At 46.3% G+C, this 23,240-nt stretch overlaps 1 protein-coding gene across 1 annotated transcript in view; it reads left to right on the top strand.

Annotated features, from left to right (window-relative positions):
• Positions 1–23,240, top strand: part of LOC135257956 (disks large homolog 1-like) — a 155,908-nt gene that overhangs the window by 62,588 nt on the left and 70,080 nt on the right. Inside the window, exons 4-5 of the mRNA XM_064341168.1 lie at positions 10,292–10,459; positions 15,445–15,552. Of these exons, the coding sequence (XP_064197238.1) occupies positions 10,292–10,459; positions 15,445–15,552 (276 nt within the window). The remainder of the gene's footprint in view (positions 1–10,291; positions 10,460–15,444; positions 15,553–23,240) is intronic.

Here is a 23,240-nt window from a genome sequence, read left to right as displayed (position 1 = left end):
TAGGGTTTGTGAATGGGAAGTAGAGTCTACCAGTAGTCCCAAGATTTATTGAGAATCAGGTCCTTCTATTTTTGCTCTTGGATTCAAGCCATTTTTGTTCATAGATTCAAGCAAAAAAAAAAAAAAAAAAATTGAATGTATACGATGTGGTAGCCCTTGAAAACTTACATAGAAGGGAAACCAAATTGGTCTCAGACGTACAATATGAAAGTTCTCACTTTCTATATATTATGTACTGACCAGAACCGTACTCCACTAAATGTGGTCTGATGAAAGCTTTAGATTACCGTTCATTTTATAGCTTCCTCTGATTTATACCCATTGGCCTTTGCTGTAGGCTATATCCCAGCATCCTGTTTGATGTGTTCTGTTCAGTGCAGTGGCTAGATGTAGATGGATTTGGGTCAACTATTACACCCGAGTCCTTTTCAAATGAAGCACATTCTCATTTTTCTATTCCAATAAATTTACCTGTATTAAATATTATTTCCCATGTGCAGAACTTGGCTTGGTAAACTTCATTGACCAGGTTTTTTCTCTCCAATTCTGGATTCTGTCAAATTCTTCTTGAATTGTTTTAGTAGCTCCTAAAGTGTTTTGTAAACCCAAGTGTTCTTTGCAAATGTAACTACTTTGTAAAACATAATTTATTTAAGTAAGGAAGACAGAGCTCAAAACAACAATCCCTGGTAGACTCCACTTCCCATTGCACCCAGCACAGTTATAAACCGTTATCTTTTTCAAAGAACAGCCGGAGGTGTGTTTTTTTGCGTTAAAGGTAAATTTCACTTACATTCTTGTTGATTAATGACCTCAAATGAATTAAGTGAAAAACTAAGCATGCCCAATAGCAGTTGAATCAAATGGAACAAGTGAATTGTAGTAACAGTAGTTACAGTGAGATCCATAATGCTTGGGACAAAGACATAAAAACGAATTGGCTTTGTAATCCACAATTTCTGATTTGTAATTAACGGTTCACATGTGGGTAAACTTTTATATATTTTAATTTCACCATTTAGAAATGACATTTTCAAAACTTTTTATACGTAGTCCCCCTATTTCAGGGCAACAAATGTTTGGGCCAGATGGCTTCACAGGTGTTTCTGTTTGGTCAGGTGTGTTCATTTGCTTCTGTAGTGCAGGTATAAGAGAGCATTCAGTTTCTAGTCTTGATTTGAAGCTTTTGATTGCCGTTGGAGTCTTATTGGTGTTTGCCAGCATGAGGACCAGAATTGTGCCAGTGAAAGACAGGGAAGCCATTATGAAATAAGAAAACAAAAACAGTCAGGGACATTGCAAGATGCAAACCACTAGGTTTGCCTCGAATACAAGATGGCCAGGTTACAGTTTGCTAAGTACTCCCTAAAAGAGCCTGCAGAGCTGGACAAAGGTCTTCTGGATAGCTGAGACCAAGATTCACTTGCTTCAGAGTGATGGCAGGAGCAAAGTGTAGAGGCCAAAAGGAATTGCCCAAGATCCAAAGCACCCCCCCCCCCCCATCATCTGTGAAAAGGTTGAGGTGTTATGGTTTGGCTGTGTATGGCTGCCACAGGTACTGGCTCACTTTTCTTCACTGATTATGTACAGTAACTGCAGAATGAATTCTAAAGTGTCTGCTCTATATATGTGCATGATTGTGTGTGTGTGTGCATGTGATTGTGTGTGCGTGTATGTGTGTGATTGTGTGTATGTGTGTGTGTGTTTGTGTGTGTGCGTGCGTGTGTGCGTGTGTGTGTGTATATGTGTGTGTGTGTTTGTGTGTGTGTGTATGTGTGTATGTGTGAGTGTATGTGTGTGATTGTGTGTGATTGTGTGTATGTGTGTATAGGTGTGCGTGTATGTGTGTGATTGTGTGTGTGTGTGTATGTGTGAGATTGTGTGTGTGCGTGTATGTGTGTGTATAGGTGTGTGTGTGTGTGTGTGCGTGTATGTGTGTGATTGTGTGTATGTGTGTGTGTGTATGCGTGTGTGCGTGCGTGCATGTGTGCGCGTTGTCATCCTTGTTGATAATAGCATCTTCTCAGTTAAAATAAAGGAACGCTGCCAGGCTGACAATCACCCCGGAAAGCCCGCTGCTCTGCAGCGATGATACACTGATTTAATAATGGCAGGAAGAAGTGCGGCAGGCTGATGTGAAACAGAGGTCATACCCTGAGCGGCGCGTGCCACGGCATTACCCAGAGTCCTCTGCCTCGCTCTTCATTTGACAGGGGCGCGCTCCTTCCTCAGCAGATTTCCTTTACATAACCGATACGGTCTTTGCGATGCATTAAAATTCCAAGAGCGCCAAATGTGCCCCCCCCATTTTACATCTGCCATTTAATCAATTTTCCCAACTAGAAGCTGTGGTGGGGGGAGGGGAGGCCTGCAGTAAACAAGCTGCGCTGGATAAAAAGAAACCAGGGAAGACAATGGCCGTGTATCCCAGCTCTGCCTAGGGCAAACTCATTTACTTTACTCTGCCCCCCCCCAAAACCCCCACTCTTTCTTGATAACCCGGCAGATCCATGAGGAAATGCATCAGTCTTTGTTCGACTGCTGAAATGAGATGGAGATTGCTAGGGTTAGGGTTATAGATTGCTATAATATATATTTTTTGTGCATAAAATAATTTTATGAAGCACTTTTCATTTCTTAGTTCATTTTTAAATATTCACATTTTTAAAAGCTTCAAATTTTTGCAAGCATCTTTTGCATCGGTAACATTCGCCAATTAGTTACACAGTGCAATATGGTTACTACCTGCTCCTGCCCTCCTGCAAATGGTGGCCTGGAGTAGACTCTCCTGGTGCTTTCCAAACAAACATTGAGAAAATTGAGCTTATTAGCTTTCGTCCGCTGCAAGTCACCGTGGACTGTTTAAATCGTCATCGATTGCGCAACGCCATCGAACAGAGTCCCCCTGTTTGTTTAGCTTGAGGTTCTGAGGCTCACAATCCAGACAGAATCTTAGAATCCAAGTGAAGCTGTTGCTCCAGCTGTCGATTAACGCGGCCACGAGTATCAGCCAAAAGTAGCCAGGCTATGGTTTTCTCTAAGGCCCTGTGTCCTCCGCTCTAGAGCCTGTACTGTCATGTCCCAAGGTCCCTACGACCTGGAACCCTCACGTCCAAGGTCTGTCATTGCGACCTAAGGCCGCGCTGTTTCTCTGATCTCTCGGTTCTCCATCTGTTTAAGTTAATCTGCCCACACAAACTCCTGCACAGGGAGATTAGTGGATTTGCCACAGCAATCACAGTAGGGCAGCAAAGCCATGTCATCAACACCTCCCCGGAAGCCTTCGTTCTCTGCGCCCACCTCCTGCCCCCTCTGTCTCTGTAACCCCTCGATGCTGGAGAGCGCCCGCCCCCCGCTGCTGAAGTCTGCCCCCGATGCAGTCTGAGCTCTCGCTGAAAGTTCCTCTACAGTGTCCCGAGGCTGACCGAGCAACCTCCCGCCAGGCGCACCTGGGTACAGTCACAGTGCGAAGAGGTGCATTCCTGGGACACATGCAAGCCAATGAAACCCGCCTCGGTTTCCCAATGGACTACAAGGTAAAACCGGTGAAGGCGAGTCGATGGATTGATGTTCCACCTCCTGGGTAGATCATAACAGAGTTCTTGCTTTAGATTTTAGTTATTTGACTGGTGAATGCAGTACTGATTGATGACCCTCCGTCATAAACCTTCCAGCAGATTACTTATGTGTTTCTGGGGAAACCACACTTAATGCAACAGCGTCTGTTAGAATTGGCTAAGTTACCGTCGTGAAATCCCCTAGCATCTGTAGACGCCATGGCACCAGTAGTGTAAAATGTGTTGCAATTTAGTTGTGGTCTCTTAAAAGCAGACCCCATGTTGAAGAACCAGCCCAGTAGTGGGCACGAAGAATGTAATCTGCTCCTTTTGGTCTTGACCTGTGTTTAAACTCCTGTCCGCAGCCGTGAAGCCACTGGATGAACATAAGCGTGTTCAGTAGGACTGCATACAGCGTTCATAACCGGTGTTTATAGTCAGAATGCAGCGGCAGGCCACAGGCATAGAACACACTGCCTGCTGAGGTTTCTCACGTGACACTTTGTTATATAAAGGCTTACATTTTTTTCACCTAAAAGTTTTTCCTATGAAGAAACACTATTTACTCGCGTGTAAATGTAAGTGCTGCTCACTCCGCAGGCCCGTCGGTCTCTTGTTCCTGGTCGCCGTTCCCTCCCTCGTTTGACAGCGTGCCGCCCGGTTGCGTGTCTGCGTGCGCGCATGGAGGTGACTCCGCTGTACGAATGCTGCAGGGTGCACTCCCCCAACACCCACCCCCCACCCCCCAGCCACGAGCACCACCCACGCGTGCAGCGCTCACGTGCCCCCGCGCGTGTCGCCTCCGCCGGCCGGACGCGCCACCGTGGGCGAGCGGTCGGCCGGAGCGGGAGCGAGCGCGGACCCGAGCCCCACTCTTACTGTGAGAGCGCGCGCGGCGAACGCGTCGACTCGATGGCCCGCGAGCGCTAACGTATTTCACTCGGTGGCGCGGCGCGCTGAGGCTGCGTGTCGCGGGTGCCGTGAGTTACGGCGCGGACCCCCCGAACGCCGCGTCCTGATTTACGCTCTCGAGCGTGGCGCCCGTTTCCGACTTCAAACGCTTTGCATTTTCAGAGCGGGGGTCTGAGCGTCAAGTCTGGCCTTTAATTCCCCCGACAGGCTTCTGGCTTGACGAGTTAGTCCGTGCATTGACAGCTCTGTGTGAAAACAGTACGGCCGGACATCGGTGTGAAAGCGTGTGCTTTTTTTGCTGCCTCCTTTCTGAGCCTGGAGAGATGTGTGCCACGTCTTTTTTGCCTGACTTATCTTTTTGTGTTGTGCCCAGAACTGGACACCATATGTAAATATTATCATTTTTCAAGATCATATATGAAAATAAGGATTTATAGAAAATGAGAATTTCCAAAACTGACCATTGGGGGCAGCGCACCTTTTCCGGAAGCTATCCCTTCTATTGTTTTGCTTTGCTTCGTTACTTTTTAACTCTTTACAAAGCAGTACCAATGAGACAAGTTCACAATACCTCGGATAGAAAGACCATGCAACTTTTGTATTGTATTACAGGTAAAGACCGTCATATAATTTTTAGCTGCGGTTCCCCTTTAAATGTTCTCCTTCATGACAGATTGTGACTAGTTTCCTGTGCATGCACCTTGCAAGGATTAGCACTGAGATGAATGTAACATTTAAAAGATGGAGTGAAGAGGCTATAATTCCCTGAGTAATTCAGTTCGGCTCCGCCCTACAAATCCTTCATTCTTTTTATTTAACTACATCTTAGCAGTGCGCCCACCGCGTCGGTTGCATGACAAATTGACTGCGAGTCTGAGAGGCCCTCCCTGCCTACACGGATACGGGCTGGCGTCTGGCCAGGGCTCGGCACACAGGGCTTGATGGTTTGTCGACGGCGTCGATAAGGAAACTTCCTTCGCTGAGTGAATTTAAGAATTGTCGACACATCGTACTGTTCTCTAACAGCTTGAGCAAAATTTTGGTGTGTACAGCTGGCAGGACGCATTAAATGTTGTTTGTTGTGGAGTTTATACAACACAACTATATATATATATATACACACACACTCACCGGCCACTTTGTTAGGTACACGTTGCTAGTACCGGGTTGTCTTCTGTTGCTGTAGCCCATCTGCTTCAGGGTTCGACGTGTTGTGCGTTCAGAGATGCCCTTCTGCATACCTTGAATGCAAGCGCATGCCATTTACGCTGAAGACGTTCGGTCGTCTACAATGAGTGTTTCCATGTAACATGACTGAATAACCCGTTTCAGGTTCAGAGAATCGTTAATAAATCCTGCATTGTAAGAATAAAAATCGGCAGCCGCCAGAATAAGTCTGATTAGCAGATTTTGCACCGTTTAGGTTGTCAGATTTCTGTTTGTAATAGGCTAACGAAGTGAATGCGGAATGGTAAAGCTGCATGAATCTGCGCCAATTAAATCTGAAACGGATGTTCTTTAAGGGCACCTCTTCCTCCAGCAGCACTGTCTGTTGAAAGTGGGAGAGCGTGGAAAGGGGGGGGGGTAGAGCTTAAAGTGAGACGAATGAGGTGCCCTGGCATATTAAAAAACCTCTTCCTTTCCACCTGAGGGTACGAGGCAGGATTCTGTTCATTGTCTTTCATCCCATTATCTCAAAGCATTTTAGACTGAAGGGGCTAATCTCATTCCAGTGCTCCTGAACCTTAATGTTCCGTCATCGAAGGCTGGTCCTCCTCAAGGCCCGCTGTGGCTGATCTGGGATCAGTTGCGGAGCTGGGTGTGAGGTTGTATGGGACGGTCCCCCGGCTCATCTGAGGTCAGCATGAATGAACGGAGAGGAAACGCGAGACTTCCAGTGGGGCCCAGTTGCTTGTCTTTGCTTAATCACACCAGTTATTCATTATTGTCGCAGCAGAGATGCGTTCCAGGGGAAGTGGGTGATTCACGCGAGTCTGAAGCTCGCTGTGTCTTTGAGCTCCGTGTTAGCTCTGTGTTTACTCACCCTGCCACCGAGGCTCGGATCTCTTTTTTTATTTTATTTATTTGTCGGCCCTCTTTGCAAATAAATATTATCTGAAAGTGGAGTCGCCGGCTGTGTTGTCGAGCGGTGCTTCCAATGGTAGCAGTGCAGAATTACAGACGACTGCAGCCCGGGTTTCATCAACTGCTGGGTCCCATTTGACGTCGGGATTTCGGGCTAATTTATTTTCCGGCGCGTTCGCAATCCGTTTTGTGTTGTGTTCTGCCTGAGGGGAGCTCGTTAATCAAACAAACAGAGAGTCTCATTTCTGTTCTTGCAGCTTGCACCTGTATTTGTTGGTATTTGGGATGTAGAACAACAAGCTGACAACACACGAGACCCATCAGTCTTTCTAAATGTAAGTTTTAAGCACGGTCAACTGCGGGCGATAGGACAGCGGCTTGTTCGCGGAGCGATGCGTTATTAGCCGTAGGTTAAAGGTTAAGGAATTGCGAGGACGCGTCTCTTCGTGCAGAAAATGGAGGACGCCGACGGTTTCGCGATGTTAAATATCTGCGTCCGGCAGTCTGGAAGCGCCTCGCTTCTCTGCCCTTTCCCTCAATGACAGCCGCGATCGTTTTGCGTCCAGCCTCATTCATTAATTATGTCTGCAGCGGATGGACCGCGCGAAGCGCTTTAGCATCGATTCGGCCAACCCCTCCGCGCCTGTTGCGAGCGAGCCAGCGGCGCTTTGTCATATTGTGAAGTCTGCATGGGCGGGGGGGAGGGGGGAGGGGGGAGGGGGGAGGGGGAGTAGCAGTAGCAGTAGCAGTAGCAGTAGCAGTAGCAGTAGCAGTAGCAGTAGCAGAACCTTCCGGATCACGCGAGGCTGTAAACACACAATACGGTCGTACAGCAAAGAGAAGAGGCTTCCTGCGCGTGTCTGTTTAGTCCCCGAGGGCACTCTAGTACCCCATTTTATCTCCTGTGTCCTACTCTCTGTCTAACCCTGGCGTGACTCCGCTGCACTGGTGAAGAGAACTTGTGACGAGACTCCGAAAGTCGGGCCAGACACCACAAGTGCACCCCTCATAGGCTTTAACCTTCAGTGCATGGCTTTCCCTGCGCACCTGTTTTTGGCAGTTGTTGCTGGCTGAATTTGATTGGCATCGTCCGCTTTGTTGTGTAGCAGCGGTCGTTATTGGTATTCCATTAGTCACCGGCTAGGCAGCTAACTGGCTTTAATGTCTCGGCGTTGTTGTTTTCTTATCCGGAGCGGCGGCTGGCTGTTTATTTATGGGCTGGTCCGTCTAATGGGGAGTGTGCGGAAACGCATGTTATCTCCAAAGGACCAATGTTCACTCTTCTCTCTCTCTCCTTTAGCTGCTTCAGTGTTAATGAATAAATTCAACATATCCAGAAACAAACTAAAAGTTGTCTTCATCAGTGGAAAGAATGTTCTTTGTAACCGGTATGATGTCTTGTCTTGTCTCTTAACCTTCTTGCATGTGTGGTTTGCACATGTGTATGTATATGTCTGTGGATATGTCTGTGTGTTTGTGCGTGTGTGTGTATGTACATGTCTGTGTGTATGTCTGTGTGTTTGTGCGTGTGTGTGTATGTATATGTCTGTGTGTATGTCTGTGTGTTTGTGCGTGTGTGTTTGTTGGCAGCTGTGACACATCTCATGGATGTTCTATGCAGAAAGGAGTTCAGGACCTCTCGCCTGCACTTTGTTCATATGAACCAAACCTGGAGTTCATCATGGTGTGTAGTGACTGAAGGACTGTTTCGCTAAGTGAAATAAGGCCATGCCATTCTTTATTCTGCTCCGTTTTATTATGAAAAGAAGATGAACGCTTCCGATTTTTATACCTTGCCATAATTTAGTATAAGATATGAATGCTGGTTCTCCCATTAACGGTTTTATTATTCTCAAATCAGCCGTGGGACCGAGGAGTTGCTTCGGTCATCCCACAAAGTAGTGACTATAGAGAACATGCCATGTTGGTCATAAGAAGCATAATGAAATGTGATCAGATTACTTGAGATCGTAGAGTGTTGTTAGTGCCTCAAAATCTATCCAAAATGGATAAATTGTGCATTTCTGTAAATCATGAAATAATCATAGATTTCAATACAAATCAATTGTTTTGACTTTTGCATCATTGTCAAGTGGGGATTACTATTTCATCAGCATAGGGGGGTGGATTTCTAGTGGTCCAAAAGCCTGTCCAAAACCTCTCCAAATATGAAAATGCTTGGTGTCCAATAAAACGATTTCCTTTTTTCTCCAGAGCCCCATTATAAAGGTTAGAATAGAAACAAATGACTTAATGCATTATGACACTTTGGTACACGCACCTAAATATATAATCATACACTTCTGTACTTCAAAAAAACTGTACTTTTTCTGTACTCTGCTGTATGTAGGCTAATCAGTATGCAATCTCAGTACGCGGCATCCTGACGACAAGCCTGCTTGCGAGTAGGGGTTTTAGTGCGGGTCATTCATCTTGACAGATTTAGTGGCAAAGCGAGGTGAAAGTTATCCAGCTATGTCACTCTCTCATTGGCGGCTGGAGGAATTCAAGGTGAAGGATGTGGGCCAATAGCCTGTTCGCCTGGGCCAGCGGAGTGGGTTGGATCAGGCCGCTGGCACTGCTAGCTCTGCGCAAGGCCAGCTGCGGCGGGAAAGAGAAGTGTCACAAGAACCGGCAATTCATTTTTGTCCATTGTCAGTGACCCTGCCCCTGTTCTTAATTTAAGAACCATATTTTCTACTAAGCTGATGTTCGATGAAAATAAATAATGTTTTCACTGCAACATGTTTGTCCTCCAAATCACTGTCAAAAAACTTGAACTTTTTTTTCTACCTGGTTCTGAGGAGGAAATAGTCTGTGTGCCTATGCTCCTTAGACAAACACGGAATGTGGTACACCAGTGTACACTGTGATGCGGAAGAGAATTTCCATTTTGATTTCTTCACAAGTAGTCTGTACTGGCCAGCGGTGACTGCATTTCCTTGATGGTGTGTTGTGTGGTCTGTTTAGCCTGCTCCCGCTGAACGAGGACAGTCACGTTCCTGGAAGTGGCCTTTTGTAAGGCATAGATTTGAATCTTCACCTTCCAACTTCATGCCTTTTATAGACCCGGTGATTAATTGCTTTTCAAGACGTACAATTGAACCTTCTTTTTTATTTCCCGGCTTGCTGCTAAAGAGAGCTGGTCCATTGTAATGAAGTGCTGTGTGTAATTAAAGGCTGACCAGTGGAACTGGGCTTCTTCATCACCTGGAAATCTCTCCCAGCAATCGGACGCTCGTATTTCCTTTTCAAAATGCTCGTGGGATATGTCTGACTAGGCTACAGAAAGTACGCACTGACATTCCACATGCTGGTATTCACTGACATCCCACATGCTGGTATTCACTGACATTCCACATGCTGGTATTCACTGACATTCCATGCTGGAGTCCATAAACCTTCCATGTGCTGGGATTCGTGGGTATTGAACAAAGTTACATATGCTGGTACTGCTAATGCTGGCAAATACTCACGTCCCATATGCATTACATTACATTACAGGCGTATGCTGGTTGGCATCCTACATGCTGGCGTACGCTGACATTCTGGAGTTCATGCTGCTTGTCCACTCTCCTAACTCCTTTCATATCTGTTCCGTTTTGGTCAAGGGGTGTGCATTTTGAGCAGAGAAATCTTTTTTAACCGCTCGAAGGCACAGAGAGCATTTTATGTTAGAACAAGAATGACGCGTCTCCTTTCTTATTCACCTGGTCTCCCTCTCTCTCCTCTCTCAGAAATACAGACAGCAAGATGAGGACGCGTCACCCCCGGAGAACAGCTCCCCGCAGCTCGCCGGCGAGGCCCCACAGGGCCCGGAGCTGGTGCAGGTTTCGGAGAAGAGCCTGTCCCAGATCGAGAACGTGCACGGCTTCGTCTCGCGCTCCCACATCTCCCCCATGAAGGTACGCCCCTCCCCCCCCCGTCGCCCCGTGCCGTAGGCCAAATGTGCATCCCGTCTCCAGTGTTTTCCTCCTGTGAAATGATGCCGGATGGTGTGAGTACGTGCACACGCGCGCTCAAACACACACACACACACACACACACACACACACACAGACACCCTCATTCTCACATGCACTCGCACATACCCGCACACAGACGGAAATCTCACACAGCGTGTTGATATAAATGGAAACGCGGATGAGGCTATGCTAGGATCCACACTGTTCATCAGAGCAACAAAAACACCTTCCTTCTTGAAAGAACAGTTTCCTGACCCTTGTGTTCTGTTTATAAACATCAATGTTTGCAACTAAAGATTGTACAAATAGGCGATTTTGTCTCTTAAGAAAATAGAGCTTATGATATGTAAGAGCTCATCGAACCCCTGCATTAGTTTGTGCTTTACAGGTGAAGATGCAGAGGAGTGTTTGATGTAGAATGGCAGTGTGTGTCCTCTCTGCAGTGTAGCTGATGTGTAGAGTTAGAAAGCCCAGTGCGTTTAACAGTGACTGGAGCCGCGTTGGAGGTCGCCCCTAACCCGTGTCGGTGTCCCCACTGTCACTTGTTTCTCAACATTTCTGGTCCTCACTGTGGCATTCCTTCTGTTGTCTGGCGCTTTCCCAAAACCGAAAGCGGACTGCGGCTAATCTCACATGTGGCGGAGTCGGAGGAAGGCCTTTTATATGCGGCTTTTGCGTGCGGTCTACGTGCGCCCGCTCGACCAACGGGGGTCACTACGGTGCGATGAACACGGTCCCCGGACTGACTCTGAACCCTCCCATTCCCTGGGCGATGCAGTCGGCAATTGCAGCCTCGTCCTGTGGAGCTAGCGGCCACAGTGGGAATGGGCCGGGTCCGGGTTAGATCTGAGTCCCTGCGGGCCAATCCGTGCACCGCGGTGTGGTGTCTTAACCAAACAAGCCATCCAGCAGCCAGTGTTCCAAGGAGAATTAGCCTATGCACAGCTTAGGAGAATGTCCCTTATACAGATACAGTGATACTTCAATGATGCGGTGCCTCATCTTCTTAGGAGAAAAAGGTCCCTTTCACAAAAGACTAGAAGAAGAGAGCGTTTCACTTTCAGTCCACCAGCAGGTCTCTGCGGGATCGCAGCGAGAGCAACAGCCGCAGTATTTACACGCATGGGCCCCGGCAGGCGGAGGCGTAAGACTGCAGCCATGGTAATACCTGCAAAGCTCCCCCCACCCCCTGCCCCCCCGCTGCCCACCTGAGATTTACACCCTCGTTAGCGTCTGCTGCCCGGCAACAGAACGGTGTTTGACAAATCACGCCTGTCGTTGCACATGACCTGCAATACAGATAGTTAGCCCTCTCCCAAACCCTGTGCTGTAGGCTGTCGCTGTGCTTTAGTTTCCTTAAATCAGCCCAGACTTAGTTCTGCCGCCTCTTTCTGGATTCTGGCCGGCAGGGACGGGGTTGGCTGCCTGTCTTTTAGCATCTCTGCTTTCTTACACCTTCGGGAGCGCAGGCTGTCGCTCACTGAATCTCGGGAGTTATGATCCACACGGACTCAATACCCTGTTGGTCTCCAAACCAACCTAACCTCAACAATTGGCAGTGGCTTGTGCCAGCTACTGTTGAGTTTGGAAATTTGTACTCCTGGAATTAACCAACAAGCTAATTTTACTTCATTTAACAGCCAAACAGTAGTAAGACTGTTTGAGCAAGTCTAACGCTTTTTTGAATAAGCTGAGCAGCTCAGCCATCATTTGAAGGTAGATCACTTTCGCCACCCAGTGGCTAAAAGATGTCAGCGCAGATATATTCTGCAGGCAGAATGACTGATGTAACTTTGAGCTATGGGTGGGTATGCTGGAAATTTGTGTCGTAATTTAAAAGGAAAGTTAAATAAAAAATGAAAAGCTGTGCATTATATCTCCCAGGTGGGTGCTACACATTGCTGATGGCTGAAGCGAGTTAACTCACCTGTAAAGTACTTTGGAAGGCCACTGAAATTCAATCTTCCATCTTACTTTTACTTCTAAGATCTGACAGAAATATTACATGGATTTACATCTTTGGCTTGCATTTCTCCTTGATCCCCTCACAACTGACCCGGCTTTGATTGCCAGTGAAAGGGGTTGGCGTCATAATACTCTCCCTGCCAGGGTCCAGCAGGCATTTTAGTGCCTGAGCTCATTGAAATACGTAAACTATCGTGGCTTTTAAAACGAGCGTTCATGCCAAAATCATATTGTATTTGACGATTGCCTCAGTTCAGCGAGGGTCCCAGCGTTGCAATTTGGTACAGCTGTGCTAACTACTGGTGATGAGGATTCTGGGCAATTCAGCACAACACGAATATTTCCCCCATTTGGCACAGAGCCTATGGTTTAAACCATCTGTAGTAAGTGAAGAATAAAAAAAAACTCTTCACCGCCTCCTGTTGTACTGAAGCATTGCTTCCTTTGTGAATGTTGTACTGGCAGTGCCCAGGCATATACTGTAAAGAGAAGTATTCAACCTTTCCTCTCTTGCCGCCATTAAATACGTATCTTGCGGTCTTTGCGTGCGGGCAATTTAAAATGGGTAGTAAATTTGCTGCGGAAACACTTTGGCTAGTTTCGGCTAGTTTGTAGTACAAATTATTGATTTGAGATAACAAAACTCTGTGTTGACTTCGGCCACCGCTGCATGCTGGCTGAACTAGCCGAGATGTTCACAGACCGACGTCAGTGCGGTGGCTGCCTCCGATTGGTCGAGAACATCACATGGGTGGCTGCATGGTGACCTGTCCTCAGTGGTTACCACCGGGCCTGTGAAATTAGTGTCTTCACTGAAGCTGCGTGCAAACTGAAGACTGGAGGGCTCACCTAATGAGAAGCTTTACCTGCTTAGAGCTTATGTCTTGCACTTGTTCAGGCATGGTCATTTGCATGTTTGCTGCCAATCAGAGCAGGGTGGATTTTCCTGCACGTATGGCCAGTTTAATTAGATATAGACTAATTTGTCAGGCACACGGCCTCATGCTACTCTGAGCCTCACCAGGTTGAGAGGGATATGGGGTAATCCACCTTCCTGGGATATGGTTTGCTAATGGACCAATGGTCCATTTCTATTTCTTCTGACCAATCATGGTCTTGTGTATTTGGGCTCCAGCTCCAGTCCAAGGTGCCGTTTTCAGGCAACACAGTCATTGGCCTGTAACACAGTGTTGGCTAAAGCTTTCAGGAAACAATCAGATTAATGGAAGCCAATCTAGAAAAAATGTAACATCTTTTTCCAGATTCTCTAGGGAGCCTTGAAGAGCATGGAGCATTGTAGAATGTAGATGTGTCTGCAGTCAAGACAAATAAGGCCCAACACAACATTCTTCAGTTTGTAAGATGCTGGAAATGATCACTCTGTTCTTTGTCTGTTTGAACACACAAGCATCAAGGCACACAATGGGAGTTTCTTTAAATGTTGCTTTGGTATCTGCCATCGTCAGGGGCTTGCAGCTCCTCCTTGTTCTCTCTGTTAATTTTTGAGGTCACATGTTCCAACATGAGCAGCAAACTTGCTTTCTCCTTGTCGGTACAGTCTGCAAGAACATCAGAGGTACTGCTTGGAATGGACTAGTATCACCAGAGAGTGTCTGGCAAATGTAACAGTTACCCAAGGTCATCTGTAATTTCAGTCCAGTGGGAATCAGCCGTGTCTAATATGAGGTTCTTTTTAAATGTAATTCCAGGCCAGAAAACTAATCTTTTTTTTTGTTTGTTTGTTAGTTTTTTTGGTGAAATTTATTACAATGTTTACTCAAACCTTGTTTACTCGTAAGTTCTTATTAACATCCGTACTTCAAGTTGAATTGAAATAATGAAATAAGCCAAACAAAAACATGAAAATATACCGTGAGATCAGACCTGGCAAAAACAATAGAATCCTGTGACAAAAAACAGCAGTTTAGGAAATTACACGTTTACATCGCCTTGCACTAACTACTGTTCATGTCAGCCGACCTTGTAATGACATTGGAAGTTGTACTTGTTTGCATCAACTGTCAATATTAGCTTTAGAGTTATGCACATATATTATGCACATATAGTGTCAGATGGCGTATTTTCTTGCCAAAAAAAATAGATGCAGTAAATCAGATATTGTTAAGTGGAGATACTAAATAAACTAAACAGATTTGGCCCATGAGATAAGATTATGGCCATGATAATCATCAGCTATGATTACACAACACACATCTACATGAGAAGTGACACATTGGATGCACCGCTGATATTGTGAATTAAAAGACAATGTCATGCTGAAAAAGTAGCCTTGTCGGTCATCTGAGCCTTATTATTTACCAGTCAAACTCACAAGCAAAGCCATATAGTCACTTCAGTGATTTTCTTACAAATACAGTTTAAGTTCGATCTTGCCTTCAGAAGTTGACATCTGTGCTCCTCTGCTTCTTCTGTGAACGTGGAATCTTGATTGCAGTTTTTGTGCTATAATGTGAGACAAGGAGATATCAGCATTGCCCAATATGGCCAGTCAAATATCGGTTGTTGATATCGCCCCAAAAATTCCTAGATCGTGTATCCCTATTGTTAACTCTATTGGTCATGTATACTTAGTTTATTGCCCATTTGTGCACATTACATTATGAAAAACCTAATCCCAAACCAACCGTACATTTAAATGGTTGCTATACTGGTATACAAAAATACAACAACAAACTAACACTGATGTACAATTATATTTCCAGACATCCACTGGTGACGTTATTCCAATATGAATAGTACTTCAGCTGTCAGGACACTTTTTCTCCCTATTTCTCTCGGTCTTTCTCCTCCCCCCTTTGTGTTTTACCATCCTGTCCTCTTGCCTCTCTCTGTCTCCTTCCCTCTGTCTCTTTAGCTCTTTAGTGTCTGCACTGTTCCTGTGTGTGTCCACCGCTCTGGCAGTGCTGTGACTGCTTTAGTTCCGTGCCCCCCCTCTGTAGGTAGAGTCCCTGGAATGCATCTTCGACGGGCCGCCCCCTATGGGCCACGAAGAGGTCCCCGCCCCCGCCTTCTCCACCCTGTACCCTCAGAGCAGCGCGCTGCTGCAGGTAACGCCTGTCCTCGCCCTGCCTGATGGTCGACGGCTGCCGCCTCGCGCTGCCACGGCTCCCCTGGTCTGCAGATCGCCGTCTGACTGCGCCATCCATTATTTCCCGGGGGAGCTTTGTGATTTTTTTTTCTTTCTTTTTGCCTTGCAGTACGCCAAGCAAGCACCAGATGGCAGTGTTGCCAGCGTGCATGAAAGCTTGCGGGCCGTTTCATTGCCAGTTACCCCCCCTTTACGTTATGAATGTTGTTTTAAGTTGTGATGTGCGTAAGGAATCTCCTGTGTGGTCTGGTTTGAAAACGAGCTCATTTGAATGCGCAGGCAGTTGACGTTCTGCTTTTTTTTTCGTTTGGCGAATGTATTGAATGTTCAAATGCAGCGCACCCATGGAGAGTCTGAGGCAATTTGAACATTGCTGCATAGCATGCGGGCTTGCACAGGCGTCGCCCTCGCCTTCAAGGTGCATGTTTGACCTGTGGCTGTCCCAAGTGTTCCGGAACGTTCTAGTAACATGCCTGTAAGAGGTGGTGATAAACACTTCATGCAAGACATGATGTTTTTAGAGCTATGCCTAACACAAAGTGCTCAGGCTGAGCATTCTGAATGCACCTCATGTGTTCTGTCATCGTGCGATAAAACTTGTCGAATGGTTTCACTTCTTTCTCTCCCTGTCCAAAGCCTTGATATAGGTCTGTATGCAAGGGTAAGGAACATGGCTACAATTATTGCGTCTCTGACTGGTTCATGTAATGTGGTGAATAAATGAGTTTCTTAATGTGTGGTTCACATTTTCAAGTTGTGGATCGTGAGTGATTGTGGGAACCCAGACTGTTAGCATCTTAGTCTGCCTTATCAAAAGCGCAGTGTACTAGCCCAGGTTGGCCTGATTGGATTGGATACAGTACGTGACTGTAGCCCAACTGTAGCGACTTGTGCAAACCGTGGCATGACGAATGGCTCCTACTCTCGATAATGGTAAAGGTCTTATGGCTTTGGAATGTGCATGCACACTCTATGATGTGGTATAAAAATGTGAAATTTTTTATTTTGATTATGGTGTTCTATTAAGAATATAGAGACAGTCCGTCAAGCTGCTAATATTTTCATTAGTTGCCTATTAAAATGCCTTCATCTGGAAATGCTTCTAGCTAATGTTCGATGAATGCATAGAGTTGGAGATCATATATTCTCACAAATGTATAAATACTACATTGTAACTAATAGGGGTTGAAATCTCTGGTTAAACCATGATGCAATATAGGACTGAACAATTGATCTGATTTCACAGCGGCAAAGCAATTCAATTTTGGCGGTTTTTTTTTATTTATTTATTTTTTTACACTCAGTCAATAAAACACATGATAAAAAAAGGCAGAAGGATGGAGATGTTTATGTGTGTTGGAGAGCTACGCTTGACTTTTATGGTCTAGTCAAGGCTAGTCGTGCACTCCGCACGCACTTCTGATCAGAAGCGTCCATTTTGACTGGGTAGCAGAGAGCGGGAAAAGCAAAAGACGCCGGACGAGAGACGTCAATCCAATCAAAGCGCTGTTGAAGGGGAGACGGTGAATGGATGCGATGACTCGGTGCCAACAAAACAACTTTTTCAGCCACCGAGTTTCAAACCATTTGCTATTTCTGATGGCAGTTCGATATGGCTGACAGCAGTAAATACTTGAGTCGAGTGTGATTGCTGGCGAATACTGCTGCCCGTTTTGTCAGACAGGTGGTTTCCTTCGCTGCACGTGGACCTCAGGTTGTAACTTACTTTCGATGTCTTTGCCTGCCAGTAATATCGCAGAATCTGTGATCACGTGTAGCTTATTTTCTGTCCTGGGCCCAAGTTTAGGGACGGAGTGTAGCACAGTGGGTAAGGAACTGGGCCTGTAACCGAAAGGTAGCAGGTTCGATTCCCGGGTAAGGACACTGCCGTTGTACCCTTGAGCAAGGTACTTAACCGGAATTGCTTCAGTATATATCCAGCTGTATAAATGGATACAAATGCTATGTAAAAAGTTGTGTAAGTCGCTCTGGATAAGAGCTAGTCTGCTAAATGCCTGTAATGTAATGTGTAATTTCAGCTGCTCGATAGCTAGCCTCAAATACATTCTCAGATGTTGTTACTGCATATGCCCCCTTATCATTTTGTGACCGTTTTTAGCTTGATCTTTCCGACAAGTGAGAATATCTTAGCCCTTGTTTAACAAGCAAGGGATATTTTTTAGTTGGGTGACTTACGTGTTTTTTGGAGCCTCGTTGTGGTTTACTTGATCACCATCCCCCGCACTGTCCTTCACTGCTGCTGTGGGAGGGTGATAGGATAAGTCAGAAGGAGGAGTTGGGGTCTTTAGTTTGAGGAATTGGTCCTTTTTTGCTCTGGTGGTAGGAAAACATTTTCACTGTTTCAGTGTTGCCGTGCTTGCTAAATTTGCCAGCTAATGTTGCAGACTGCAGTTGCCTCTATGATCAAAATTGATCGAAAGTTTTTTAGTTAAGACAGTTTTATTGAAATTATTTTTATTTCGGGTAATTCTGTGGCTAAGGAGCTTTTATTTAAGGTGTTATTTATTGTGAATGATTTAGCCCACGTAGATAACGACAGATGTTGTGATGACTGCATTGTCCAGCTCTAAGGATAGCTTTCTACTGTCCAATCAGTTCAGTGGAATATTGTTTGAAATAATTTGTTACAGTTTGTATCCAGTTAATATGCAACAGGCATATTCTTCCCTGTGCTTTATCTTTGAAGTAAGCCTGTTGAATGTATATTTTGAAGTACGTAACAAGGAAATGGCAATTGTTCAAACCAGTGTTTGTTTTTATAGCAAGTCATATTGCAGTCAAGTTATCCAGCAAAAGAAATCGCGATATTATAGTTTGTTCAAGGGATACAGATTTGACACAAGGCAACTAAATTATGTTTTGGGATGGCCTCTGAATTTTTAATGATGCGACAAGATATGATGCGTCATCTAGCCATGCATTTGCTACTCTGATGATTTCCCATACTTCCTTGCCTGTTATCTGTTCATTTCCTCTTCTGCCATCTCCTCCGGCTGGTATTTCTGGATGGACTGATCCTATCTACTGATAGTGGAATGGTTTCGCCCCACGTTTGCACAGTCTATAAAAACAAACTTTTACCTAAAGGGTTTTTTCAGTTGGAATTGGCAAGTCAAACAAACGATTTTGTTAATGAGATAATGTAGTAACAAATGACTGCTACACAGCTGATGTATAATTAACTAACCTGGTCATTAATTACTAATGAACAATTAGAATAGACTAATGAAAAACAATGTAATTGTAATCGTAATACCGTGGCATTTTAATATATTCTTTTTTACAGGTGTTAATGCATACAGGATTATACCTGCTTTACTCAGATACGGATGGATAAGTGTACCTACCTGCACCATGCTCTCAATAGCATTATTATTTTGCTCCATTTTGTTAAGCTGTTTAAACCAAAAATTGTCTCGGTAACAATAAATTGTTCCACAGACGTGTTAGTATGGAGTGTAGAATAAGCATAGAAACAATAGCGGGGAAGTCATGTGCATGTGATGACGTTTGGGGCCATTTCCTATCATCATAGTGCACTTTGAACATTTTTATTAGCGTGAATCCTGCCTTTTTTCTGGGACTTGTAGTCTGCATTTTCTAATTGTAGTTTCATTGCCTGATACCATAGAAGACATTACGATTGCGTATCTCAGACGTACTGTAGTGTTGCAAGTGCAGCAGCTTTCAGTGAGTAAGCTGGAAAGATGTGTAAGGGGTCACCTGCAGTAATCTTCATTTTGGAAGACATGGCAGATCTATTAATCTTTGTGCATCTTGTCACGTTGTTAATAAGCTGCTTCTGGGTTGTCTTTGAGAGACGCTGAGGTAGACAGTTTTGGCTACAGATGAAGAGAAACAGTCTGTAGTTCCTGGAATGTTAGGAACTTATTTTTGATCATTCATAAATTTTGTGGAAAAGCTGCTAAGATATGCTGTCGGATTTGTTCTCCCCATGTGTTTTGGGAGGGAAGAGTAGTGTCGGTTGTAACCACGTTCTCTGTTGGAATGCACACATTCCATAGGTTTGAAAGATTCTGTCCTCCTCAAACTCTCCAGTGGTAGGATAAATGAATCCGTCTGATTATTTGGAAGGAAACAGCTGCTGACACATGACAGACGCCAGGAATAAAACAGAAATAACTTTTTTTATGGTTTTATTTTTGGACCCTTTTGTTTTTTTTTTTGTTTTGATGCTCATCACTGCTGTTGTCATTTTTGGTGTTGATGACAGCGCTGGTCCTTTAGAATTATTCCCAGCTCCTGAAACAGTACATTAGGGAGTAGTACATTTCCTGTCTTTCACCTGCATTCTTTGCAGCCCTTTCCCCTCAAATCACCTTAGTCATTTTTGATTATGACAGCAATTCTAATTTACGAATTAATTTAACAGGTACTGAAATAGCATTTCATTGCAAGATGATCTATTATACAGCTTCCAAGGACTCTCATCTGTGGGCCTGTATTAGAAATGAATTAAACCTGGAAAGGGAGGAGTGCTGTTATCACTGCAGATGCAGAAGTCTGCTGGAGGATGAGTGTCACCTGTGGCTTGGCTAGTTTGTGCCCTCTGGGGCAGCCACTGAACTGGGAAGAACAGAGAGGCTAACAGAAGACAAATGGAAGGAGGAGCAGGAATAGAGGAGGTCATTTCTTTTTTGCTCTCTCTTTCTGTTCCAATCTCTGTCACGCACTCTTCCATCTCCACGGGAGATGAGTAGCGACACGCATAAAAAAAACCCCAGCAGGGCTCAAGGACGGGGTTTCTAAGGAGGACATAAAGGTGCTGAATGTGCTGTGGAATTAGAGAGGAGAGGCTAAAAGGAGGAGGTGGGCCTTGGGGTGGCTGGTCTCACGCTGGGCCCTCCTCGCTAATTCTCTCCCCCTGTGGGTTGGGCCGGACCACGCCCCACGCCCCACGCCCCTGCGCGGTGGGGTTTAGTGTTCGGGGGAGAGGGGTACGGACACCCCCGCACCGCTGCTCCCTCCTTACGGTCTCCCCCCAGCTGTTCATCCTGCTGAGGGCTGTGGCACCAGCACTCCTGCAGACTCATAAAACGGAGAGAGATAGAGAGAGAGAGGGAGAGAGGGAGAGAAATGGGGAGCGAGGGAGAGAAAGAGAGTGAGAGAATGGGGAGAGAGAGAGAGAAAGAGAGGAAGAGAAATGGGGAGAGGGGAGAGAGAGAAAGAGAGAGAAACGGGGTGAGAGAGAGAGAGGGAAAGAGAAATGGGGAGAGGGGGTGAGCGAGGGGGAGAGAAAGAGAGAGAGAGGGAGGGAGGGGGGCGAAAAAGAGAGGGAGAGAGACAGCCAGAGAGAGACCAGGGATGAGAGAGAGAGGGGGAGAGAGGTAGAGAGAGGAGGCGGGGAGAGAGGGAGTGGGTGAGAGGGAGGGAGGTAGGAGGGGATATGAGGTAGCGAGCGAGTGAGTTGGGGGGGGGGGAAGAAAACAGAGGGAGAATAAAAGCAGACTCCCAGGGACCCAGTGCACCCCCCCCCCCTCACTCCAGCTGTATCGGTGAATCAGACGACGACGCACTCACATCTCCGGTCCGTCGGCTCCCCGAAAAAACCCGCGCTCGCCCGCCAGGCTGCGATCAAAGAGGCGAATCGCTCGGGGGGGGCGAGGGAAGAGCGGGTAAAAGTTTCGACCCTCGGATACGCGTCCGTCTCCGTCGCGCTTCAGCCCTCACCTGCACGCCCCCCCTGCCCCCCACCTTCCCCACCACAACCGGGGAAAGTGCCGGAACGTACCCCGGCGGCGAGACATGCTGGCCTCGGCGCGGCGCACCAAAAACATGGGCCGGCGCTTCATGAGGACCATCCGGAGCACCAAGAGACTGTGGCTGCACTTGTTGGTAGGTGATCGACGGGGAAAGCAGCTCTGTGTTGGGAGGGGGGGTGGTGGTGGGGGGGGGGGGGAGGGGGGTGAGGGAGGGAGGAGGAGCGTTACCCGAGCGCTCGCGTCGAGGAGCCGGAGAGACGCAGCCCCGTCGGCGACGCTAGCGCCCGCGGTACGTGGCGCCGCTTCTCTCCATGGCGTCCCCGCCGTCGTTAAAAACCGCAGCCTCCGCGGTCGCGCGCGTTCCTTTTTCCCGCGTCGTCGCCGCCGCGTACCGCGCCGGCTTCCCGCTCTGCAGAGGGGGGGGGGGGGTAATGTCCCTGACTCATTCTGCCGGAGAAAGAGAGATTCTACCTCGCGTCGCTCCGCGTGGAAGAGTAGGAGGCAGAGCGACGTAGCGAGCAGTGCGGCTACCGAAGGGCTAATTAGAAGCGTGGTTCTCTCGGCCGGTTGTGCCCGCTCCAGCCCGTCTGTCTGTAGGAAGCTGCCCAGGAGCGAGGCTCGGCACACGCGGTACTGCTGACATGCTCACTGGGCTCGGAGATGCAGTCACAGGATGCGCTGCCTTTACATGGTGCTCGGCTGGAGTGGGAGGAAGGGCGACTGGCTTATTGAGCAGCTATCTGGCTTATTGAGCAGCTATCTGAACGTCTGATTCATCCGTCCTGTACAGCGCTGATGTAATGCTGTGCCCAGTGCCGTCGTGTCTCTTGTCCTTACTGAACAGGAAGCTCGTGAATTTGCGATGTGTCCGTATCGGATTTTTGCCCTTTTTTTCGAGATGACCAGTTCAAGCCTTTATTCTATAACGGCTCAGCCGTTCAAATTGAGATCATACTTCTTAAGCTGTGATAATATTGCCACATTTAGGTTGCTATTAAAATGTGATTTGGACCAATTCTTAATCTTTTTTATATTGAGCATCCAAATATAGAAAAAATGCCGAAGCTTGCTTTAGTTGACGGTCTCTCCGTAATACATGTTCGTATAAAATTTAATAACGAGCTCCCTCCTGACGTCGATGGCATAACACTAACTGGAGCGGCTGCACACAGAACCGCTGCATCGACAGCCGAAAGACGACTTTTATGTTTTGCTCTGCCTCTGGCTCACGCTCTCTCCCAACGCTGCCAGTGTCATCGACATTCATTTCCTCCTCGACGCATAATTCAGACTCACATCTCTTGTAACGTGGCTAACAATAAGTACATTTTAGCTTTGTCGTTGTAAATCTGACTGAATATGCTGTATAGCTAGCTAGCATAAGTCATGCAGTAATAAGTGTGTTACCGATTAGATTTACTAAGCGAGAACATGTGCGTATGACAGCAGATTTATTGGTTTTATAAGTAAAAGCGACAACAGTCAAATTGGCAGCTGTGGCTTTTCTTTCTGCAGATTGATAGTCCTAAGTTAAAGGATCCGTTACCCATAGCAGCGGTCATTATACAGAAATATCTGAGCACCAAATGCCTGAAGTGGCCAATCAGAATCGAGAATTAAACAAAGCTGTGTAATAAATGCATTTATACTGCTTTATGACTTCACAGCTGTTGGAAAAAATGTCAGAAATAAGGTTGTGTTCTTTGTCTAAAATTTGCGGGATACTCATACAAATTGTGCAGATGGAAGTACCTTTTTATGGTTTTTTTTTTCCCTCCCCAATTGTAGAATACCCATTCGTATGTATCAGCTCTCATTGACCCTGTTTACACTTGGTTTTAAAATGCGTCTTGGGTGATCGGATCACAAGTGGACAGCGCTAAATACAAGTGTAAACGACCAC

The sequence above is a fragment of the Anguilla rostrata genome, chromosome 6 (assembly GCF_018555375.3).
Source record: "Anguilla rostrata isolate EN2019 chromosome 6, ASM1855537v3, whole genome shotgun sequence".
NCBI classification, from domain to species: Eukaryota; Metazoa; Chordata; class Actinopteri; order Anguilliformes; family Anguillidae; genus Anguilla; species Anguilla rostrata.
Note: the sequence above shows the minus strand (reverse complement) of the source record. Positions and strands in the feature narration are given on the sequence as shown.